This window comes from Phalacrocorax aristotelis, chromosome 10 (genome assembly GCF_949628215.1).
Source record: "Phalacrocorax aristotelis chromosome 10, bGulAri2.1, whole genome shotgun sequence".
Lineage (NCBI taxonomy): Eukaryota > Metazoa > Chordata > Aves > Suliformes > Phalacrocoracidae > Phalacrocorax > Phalacrocorax aristotelis.
Genome location: NC_134285.1, coordinates 12,614,960 through 12,624,542, shown reverse-complemented (window position 1 = coordinate 12,624,542; position 9,583 = coordinate 12,614,960). Strand labels below are relative to the sequence as shown.

The following is a 9,583-nucleotide window of genomic DNA, read 5'->3' as shown; positions in this document are numbered from 1 at the left end:
CCCCCCGCGTGTTGCGGGGCGCTTTTTCTCCCCATATTTATTTTAAAGTAATTCCGTAGATTCCGTGCTGGCGCCCGTCGGGTAGCCCCCCTCCGGCCGCAGGGGCCCGCGGCAGGCGTCGCTCCCGGGCGGGACAGGCACACGGGGTGGGGTGGCCACACGCAGGGTCCCGCGCACAGCCCCTGCGGCCGTGCTGCGGCCGTGGGTGCACGGCGCGCTCCGGGGGGTGCGGGGGAGTGCGGGCGGCCGAGCGCGCTCTCGCCCGCAGCGTGGGCCGTGGCACGCGGCATCATCTCGTGCCCACGAACGTAGCGGTGCTTCCTGCACAGGGGTGCTGCATGCTCCCGTTGCCTGAGGGCAGGAGGCTCTTGCAGGCCTGCATCCCCGCTGGCTGCGTGGGATGTTAAGAACGGGTCTTGCCTCTGTGTCAAGTATGTGTCGGGGGGCATGCTGAGCTTGCGCAGTTGCAGAGGGGGCATGCTTTCATATGCACCATCACTCATAGACGAGGCATCCTGAAACAGCTGTGCTGCTGTAGCAGTCACACAAGGAGCAGCGTGTGCTGCAGCAGGGGCGTGTGTTTGTGGCAGTCATTACGAAGACTTATGCTGCCTTCCCATATGAGTTCCAGTAAGGATAGGGCCTGTTCTCAGTTCTCTACAGTTACAGGAAATGTATAATCAATCTGGAGTGCTGCAGAGAGGACAACTGGAGAAGTGCTGAACTGCAGTGTTGCAGGAATTGTGGTACAAAAGAGCCACATTGCTTAATTGTCGGTCTCTGACTTGTCCTCCCTCTACTTGTACGGCAGAAGGAGGAATTGTGTACTAATTTTGACTCTTAATGTATGTGAAAATCTATTAAAATCTACTTTTAAAATAGTTGTATGGATAATGAAGCCTTTTTCTGAAATTTAGTGCTATGCAATTGTAATTCATTGATACTTCTTGGAAGTCCTGGGAGCTTTAATTCAAACTGTTTAACTACTCGGCTGGCTTTCTGAATGACGAATAAAATGAAAATACAAGGGTTAATTAAATTTCATGTTTGTTTGTTTTTTCAGGGAAGTATGTGATGGTGATGGGTGTGGTGCGGTCCTGCAGTCCTGAGCCTGTTCTTCGAGCAATAAAGGTGACAGATCTTTCTGAAAACCCTGTGCATAAGAATATGTGGAGCCTTGAAGTGGAGGATTTGCACAGAATCATCCCCTAGATACTTTTTCTTCTGTGTAAAATAATTGGAAATATACTTTTTTTTTTTTTTGGTGCAGAGCATTGGGCCATTCTGTGTATTTGTGGCTTCAAATGACCGCCAGTCACTCTTGGAGTAAACCGAAGAGAGAAGTCGGGCTCAGAGTTAAGTGGAGGGATCTGTGCATAGCTGATAATAATCACAATGTTCTCTTTTACAGTCTGCTTTTATACCAACGTATTTGAGAAACACTTATTTGATGCTTTCTGAGTAACATGTCTACACTATCAAGAATACTACATGTTTCTATATATGTTAGTCGCTGTTTCTAGGATCATGTGTTTAGATAGTCATTCCTATAGCAGTGTATTCTTGGCAGCAAGAGCTGCACAGAACTCGTGTCACCAGGGTGAACTCGATACGTGGAATGAAGGCAAAATGTGTTTCAGTCCATTTATATTGTGGTTGGAAATAACATCTTTGCCTGTGTTTTCTCTTTCAGTAATAACCATGTCAGTAAGCTCTACTTGTAAGACTGATGTTTCTTTCTAACTGTAAGCAGAGTCTCGTACTTAAATACCTCTCTGGTTTCTGTGTTTCTGAAATACTGAAAGTGGTACAGTAATATTCTATGTGTTCCACTGAAGTGAAATTAACTGAAAAGATGCAATGCAGGATTCCTTGGAATAGGCTGTCCAGGTTCAAGATGCAAATACTTTTACCACCTCATGAAGCAAGCTCGCTGTGCTTAAGTGCATTTTTCTCTTTGAAGGTTTCCTTTCTTCTTCCAATGTATGCTATTTTTAGTTAAGTCATTCTTACGTAGATTTTATTTTTATGTTTCTTTGCTCCTCCTGGGAAAAAAAAACCAAACTATGAAATCAAAAAACCTTTGGAAAGCAGAACTATCACTAATCTTATTTCCCCTCTTGTCTAAGAAGAATTTGAGTCCTAAAGAAAACATTGCATTATCTGTGTGGTATGGCTTTGTAGTTTCGGACTATATTGTCCAGCAATATGGTTAAGTTAATTAGGAATGCATATAGGAAGGGGAGAGACTCTGTACAATGTAAGACAAGAATCAAGTGGTGGTAACTAAATTTTAAAATTGTGGGATTATGTTTTCAAAGTATATGGAAATTAAATACTGTCTTTTAAGTAGATCTTTAAATGAGATCATTACAGATTAAGGGCTGGATTTCAGAGTATAATTCCAGCCTTGTGTTTACTATTCCAAACCAGACCACATCAGAGGCAGATGTATAATTGACATCCTGTGTTCTGAGACCCTGCTCATGAAATGCCAAAACACAAACACATTCAGGATTTTGGCAGTCTGTGTTTATTTATTATTTTTAATGCTGGGAAAAAATCCACTTGTGGAATGCTATAGCCTTTTGGAAATGATCTGCATGGTCAGCATATTGGCTGGCAACTGTTTTTATCTAGCGATAGATAACTTTTCTCTCTGAATGTTTTTTATGCCACGAACCTGAAGCTCATTCCAAGTAAGTTCACCTTGCGATGCTTTTTAACTAGGCAGTAAACCCCTGCAAGTAATGAGCTAAAAGGTCTGCTGCATCCTTGCTAGTGTCAGTAAATTTATGGCAGAATTAAGAACGGCTTGTGGCCCCTGTCACACATAGTGGCGGGTGCACAACGTAGTGGCTGTTAGGAGTGAAACTACTATTAATCCATGCAGCAGTGATGCATATTCACTGAATGCGTCTGAAAAGTTGTGTTTATATAGGATTGGATTGTATTTACGTAGGGCTGGATTGGATTTGTAGAGCATTTCTTTGCCTCTTTCCCATCCAGAGGCTCATGAGTCAAAGCATCTGGGGTTTCTTTGCTCAACTTGCTAACAGTCAATTCCAAGCATAATAAGATCTAGATCTCTTCATTGCTTGATTTAGGGTATTACAGTATGTCTCTGGCTCTGTACAGTACACTTGAACTCACTGAAAAGCCAGACATAAACTCTAGTTCCATGCCCCCCACCCCTACCCCCTGCAAGTTTCCCATACTTGATCAGTACAAATCTATAAATGTTGATTGGAAGGAGATCTGCTGCTGAAGTGAAGTAGTGCTTCAGAAAGACCTGCAATTACATGCATAAAACTGTAATTTTTAAGGGATTTAAAGCCAAGAATGGATGCTTTTATGACAGTTTACATTAAAAAGTGCTTTCCTGGGAACTCAAAGCAAAAGACGCCTTTAGCAAAGTTGAACGTCAAGCTTCTAAACAGAATACTTCTAGTGATTGCTTTGGCTTGGAGTTTAGCTGTACTTTACCTAATGAGTGGCTGGTGCTGCTTATGACTGTCGGTGGCTTCTGTACCACCTAGGTTTAAGGGTTGGGCTGAAGTGCCTCATCTTTCGTTTTCCCAGGCTCACTCCTGGGGCAGCTCAGCACAGCTCTGCAAGGAGTTCAGCACTGTGGGGCTCCACTAGGTAGTGGGAATTCTCCCTTTTCCACATTTTGACTCGTGTCTGCAGTTCCACAGTAGAATGTGGGTTTGTTTGACTTTGTTGTACAGCAGAGCATGTGACTGAAAAGTTACAGGGTGAGGGGCTTCTCTAGACTCATCTTGTGGACAGGGAGGTCAAAGCTGGGCTCTTGTTCTAAGAGTGCTTGGTATTTGGACCTTGAAAAGGGCAGGAGAATAGCTGTAGATTGCAGGGAGGCTTCTGTGCACTCTGTTAGCTTGGTCATAACTGGAACAAATCTGGATTTATCTCAGCGCACATACCAGTATCTGGAGAACTCAGCTGGTAGAAATATGAGGCCCTGTGTATTTCAAACTTTCTCAGCCTATGATAGATCCTCAAAACCTCAATTTTGCTACTAAGTTCTGGGGCGTAAGAGTTTGCATGGTATGCATAAATGCCTGGACTTTGCAGATCTGGAGTTTCTGTATATGACCTCTATAAAGGGCACGTTGAACGTGAATTGTAGGCACTAAAAATACTCACACTTGGAAGAATGACCTAAGGTCTCCACGCTCCTGCAAGGACAGCTGGGTGTGGGTGGGTGTGTTCAGACTGCTCTGATCAGCATGAGTTACAGATGCAGAAGTTCCTGGTCTCCAGCGAGCCGGGAGGTAACATCAGAGCCATTTATATTGTGTGACTTGTAGACCCATGAGCTATTCAATGTATTTCGTGCATTTTCCATAGTACGACATAGTTTGTGTACAGCATTACCTTCATCTGAAGCATAAACGTTTCAGATTGCTTCAGTCAAGGTGTTCTAAAATGTGTGGTATTATCAGTAGTTGTATACTACCAGTGCAGTCCTGATAAAGCTAGGGGTAGTGCAGAGAAAAACTGCCAGTTTTGAAATACTGAAACTGAAGGCTCGACCTGAGAAATTATTCAATCAAATCCTGCCAAGGGGATGATTCCTGGAGGATCACATCCGTAAGGAATCACCAACATATTTTAGTTGGCTTGAGGGATGCTTTTTGCACTGAGTCATTGCCGTGTCTTGGCACACTTGCCTGGAGGAATGTGTCTGCAGGCAGGGAAGCTGCTTGGGTCCTTAAAGGTTTTACAAAGTTCATTTGAAGAACCTCTTGACCTGTGACAAACTCTGCATGTTTGTTGTGAGTTATTTTATGAACAGGCATGAAAAAGAGATTGCCTTTCCACTACCACCAGTAGTCAGTGTGGCACACAGGAAAGGCATAGCTGCCAGTACAAAAATTGGAGACCTGACTTTATTCATGAAAGCTATGAATCACTGCCAGACTCAAATTATGAACAAGGTATTGAAAAATGGTGGGGCTTGGTTTTTTTCTTTCCTTATCTGTCCCCCAGATCATTATTCTGGTAGTCCTGTTCTGTATAAATGGTTTCTGTATAAAAGTTATACAGACTGCTGTTACTGGTCTGATGCAATACTTACTGCTGATGTGGTCAGCTGAGTGTGGGGACAACCCTTAGACCACCGGAGCCAGGGACCTGGGTGCTGGCTCCTCCTGCTGGTCACTGAGCCATGCCTGTGAGCAGCAACCCGTGCCCATGCTGACCCCAGCTCCTGCTGAACTTCATGGGATTCAGGTGTGGTTTGGAGGGCCTGTTTGAGGTCTTGCCTCTCTAATGATTATCTAGACACAAATTGTGCATTTCCTTAACTTGGGAACAGCTCAGAGACATCTCTCGATGTGCTGAGTACAATGGTTGGTGGTTTAAAATGTGGCTGTTTAAATGGCTTTTTTATCATCTGTGGTATAGTATATGCAGCGTCTAGGAGACCCAGTGTATGTGTCCATCTCAGTGGTGCTGTCTACAGTTAGCATATAGTTAAACTCTCTTCTGTATGTCTGTCTCCCTAACTGCGCTGCAATTCGCTGAAAAGTAACGTGTCTCTTCTGAATCCTTTGCTCTACTTGCTGACATTCTACTTTGTTCTTTCAACTGTCACCTCAGTATTTTTTCAAAACTGTATGGCATGCTTAGCACATATTAAGTGACTGGGGAGACGATCATGCAATTTTTTAAATCAATAACTGATATAAATATTCTTTAACTTTCAGAACTATTTCATACAACTCTGGCTTCATTATAAAACACCTCTGTAAGTAAGCAGGTATAAACTTATTACACAGGAAGACTTTATTTCTACCATTTTGTATAGCAGCATTTCATGCTTGTGGGAATCCTAACAATTGTAGGATTTTTTCCTGACTAGTGTGAGAATTATGTTTTAGTTAGAATTTGTATAAAACTACAGTGTAAATGTTCAGAAAGAGCGCATCGGCTAAAGCAGCATACACATATGCCTGAGGCCAGCTGCTCTTTTTGTCTCTATGAACAACTATAGGAGCCGTTTAAACCCAGCCAGTTCCAACTCTAAGATCAGTACAACTTTATTCTTATGAATAATCAGTAAAAATATACTCCCACATAAAAATAAGGAAGTCAAATGTTTATTAACATTATTTCAATGTTTGCATATTATGCAAAGACATCTGAAGGATTTTGCAGTGTTACCTTTTATTAAGGAATAATTGCACTCCTGGTACTGTGGAGAAATGTAATGCATTTTTTTTTAATCAATAGACTTACAATATAGAAAGTAATTTAACAGATGAGACACTTTGACACAACAATAACACCTTAAGACTACTTTATGAATAGGACAGGTATCAGTCACCTTTTCCTAAAATGTAAAGTGATTTCTGAGAAAGGGGTTCTAAAGACACATGGGGAGATCGTGAAACTGGTGAACAGATACCAAGATGGCTGGTTCTCATCTAACAATGTACACATTAGTAAGGGAGAAATCAACCAGCATAAAAATGAGAAAATTATAAAATGCTTTCAGTTGCTTAAACATCTTCCTTCTATCATAGCCCTCTTGCGTGTTGGGGCACTTCCCTGGAAAAAGGTCACTTTCTCCAGAATTTACTGAACAGCTGAGTGTCAGTTCCGGAGAAGAAAAGAAGTCAGCATCTCCGTACAGGTTCAAAGCTGATATGCTGCTTTCACAAAGGAGGCTGCTTGTACTAATCTGAGCTGGAAAAGACCTTTTGTCATGTTTTAAATGTATTTGTGCTATGGTTCAAGGCTTGTGAAGAGGCAATTTTGCCACTGACTAGGAGAATTTTATTTTTTTTTAAAGTAACTGATACCTCTATGTCTGGTTGATTATAGTTTCTTGTCACTGTACTGAAATCATTCCTCTTACCTTCAGGTGTTTCTGGGTGAAAAGCTTTCCTGTTATACTATATGCTTCATTATATTTGTAATCCTAACACTAATTCATTCACACTGTCATTGTTCCTCCCTACTATTGCTTCTAGCTTGTCTACCTAAAATAGCTGTTTTCTTTTGGGTGCTGAAAGGGTTCTGCCATCCTCACGGCTGTTGTCTGCCATTCAGAACTGGCTCAAGCTGAAATGAAGAAGTGATAAGTTCCAGTTAAGTGGATAGCAAGTACTTAAAGGATTGAAAGTAACGACTGACATGTAATACAAGCTGTTATGCTGAATTACAATAAATCTATGAAGGGAGATACAACATCAAATATATTTATGACATTATCAAAATCTGTGAGGAAAAGTATTCAGCTTTATCTTAGATACATGAAACTGAAACAAAGAAATAAGGTTCTTTCTGCATGTTTTATGGTAAATTCACGTTTAGGAGGCAAAGAGCAGCATTACTACTTTATTGGATCTGGCTCGGTCAGCTATCCAATGGAAGATCCTTGACAAGAATGAATATCTAGGAAGTAGTGCAAAGGTAGCTATTACTGACTGAAATTTTATCTTTTGGTCTCATGACCTTAGATGGCTATAGGTTACGATTCGTGACTATCCTGGCCATTACAAACTCTTTCACAATATCAAACCTAATTCTCCCTTACTGCAATTTTGTCTGTTACACTTCCTTCTCTTTAGTGTGTTTACATGTTTAAAGACTTAACTCATATATTTCCTCAGCCCCTCAACTTTTTTCCCCACAGAGACACCCCTGGACTTTTCTCAACTGGTTCATAACTTAACTATGGTGTCCAAAACTGGATGCATATAATAAGCTGAATAGAGAAGAATTATTTCATGTCTTAAATGTTTATTCATGTGTACATCCCTGGTATATTTTGCTTGTTTAATAGCATGCTTTAATAGCATGTTATTGTTGTTAACTGAGCTTGTGATCCACTGTAATTCCAATCCCTTTCCTCAGAAATGGGATAATGTAAACTAGCAGCACTAGCTGACTTCAGTCTTTTGGCTACTGAGCTGTTCTAAAATTCTGTTTTCAAGTGAATATTCAGGCTCAGATTTAACAAAATTTGTCTTTCGTATTTATAGGTTGAAGAGTTTATATAAACTGGTAGGAGCTAAAACCACTTACTGCCTACAAGATACTACCCAGAAATTTCATGGCCATCTACTGCTTATGCACTGGGTGAACATAATACATGAGGCAGGTAGTGACACATGGCATTATTACTGCATATGGGAGCGTATGCATGTGAAGCACTTACCTGTATATTGAGTGTTCTTTTTCTAGGTTTTTATTTTGTGGCTAACACGATCATCTACAAAGATAAGTTATTCCCTTCCTTAGTGGGTGAGAGTTCAGCAAATAGTTGTAAATATGTTTTTTAATTGTGCCACAGATATGTTTGTAGTCACCAAATTACTCTTTGAAGGGGTAGTGAGTTTACAAACACAAACAAATAACACTTCATTGCATAGATGAAGAAACCCACCCGGTTTTCACGTTGCTAAGCCTTAGCAAAGCATGGAGCTTAAAGTTAGGAGGGTAAACCCAAGTGCTTAGTTTCAAACTAAAGCCTAATTGGCTCTTCTGAGTGATTCCGTCATTTACTTAGAATACATGTTTTCATTGCTATTACTTGGACAAGTGTATCAGTAATTAGTATGACAATAATCTGTATGTGTGGTTCCTTTAATGTTCTCATTTAGTGAAAAGATACAAGCATACAGCAAACTTCAGAGAAGGTTTCTCTATTTTTTTTTCTAAACTAAGGAATAACAATGCAGGTAAATAAAGAATAAGTTTCAGGAATGTTCTTAGTAATGTCTCTTACAGCAGCGATATGTGAATGGTCAACAATATTACTCCAGTTGTACAAGTTACCATTGTTTATATATCATTATTTATATAGCAATTTTTAGTAAATAAATATCATAGTTCAGAGAAGGTACTGTACACAGTATATCCAATGGAGATGGAGTTTAATAAGAAAACCTGTAGAAAAGATGTGTAGTGCAAATTAGTGAATATACGTAATACAGAAAATGTCTAAATATACAGCTGCTATCATCCTTAAAAGGTAAGGTTTTTCAGATTATTAGAGGTCTCCGGCACAGCCAGCCGTTTGTTCTTTAGGTACTTCTATTGCAAAATAGCGAAGTTGGACTGGAGTAAGATAATGCATACTGGAAGTGGCAACTGTATAGTTGAACCGTGGTAACTGCAGTAACTCTGTAGTAATAATGAAGTAACTGAAGAAATAAATAACAGGACTAAATTTTATTACTAACAAGTATTTTGGGGCTGCAGGCTTACACAGGTTTTTTATTTTACACAGGAAGAATTCTATAAAATTCTGCGCTTACCAAGTGGTACAGATACAGTTAGCAGAACACGACTCCAGCCTCTTTTAGAGCAGTAAGTGTCCTAATCTAGCTTCTGCAGCAATGTGCAATGCAGCAGTGTGTGCACCCTCACCAAAAAATGTGAGGATCCATAACTAATGTGCGCAGTAACAACAGAAATGGGTAAGGATTGTAGTGCCAAAAATTTCAAGCCAGCACTACTGCCCTTTTCAGGCTTTTCAGCTTTCTTTGCATTTTTAAACAGATTCCTGGAAGACAGCTATCTGGATGACAGCTGCATTAAAATACAA

At 40.6% G+C, this 9,583-nt stretch overlaps 2 protein-coding genes across 6 annotated transcripts in view; one reads left to right on the top strand and one right to left on the bottom strand.

The window, feature by feature from the left end:
* RMI2 (RecQ mediated genome instability 2) overlaps positions 1-9,583 on the top strand; it is a 56,063-nt gene that overhangs the window by 28,941 nt on the left and 17,539 nt on the right. For 3 of the 5 annotated variants that reach the window (XM_075105283.1, XM_075105281.1, XM_075105282.1), the window contains exons 5-6: positions 1,064-1,131; positions 1,271-1,355. In XM_075105283.1, the coding sequence (XP_074961384.1) occupies positions 1,064-1,131; positions 1,271-1,330 (128 nt within the window). In that variant the 3' untranslated portion in view covers positions 1,331-1,355. Of the gene's footprint in view, positions 1-1,063; positions 2,355-9,583 lie in introns of those variants that run through there. The other 2 variants (XM_075105280.1, XM_075105279.1) reach the window with 2 other exon arrangements.
* The window catches only part of LOC142062933 (uncharacterized), a 110,442-nt gene continuing 106,906 nt past the window's right edge, over positions 6,048-9,583 (bottom strand). The window contains exon 73 of the mRNA XM_075106199.1: positions 6,048-7,092. Within this exon, the coding sequence (XP_074962300.1) occupies positions 7,077-7,092 (16 nt within the window). The 3' untranslated portion in view covers positions 6,048-7,076. The remainder of the gene's footprint in view (positions 7,093-9,583) is intronic.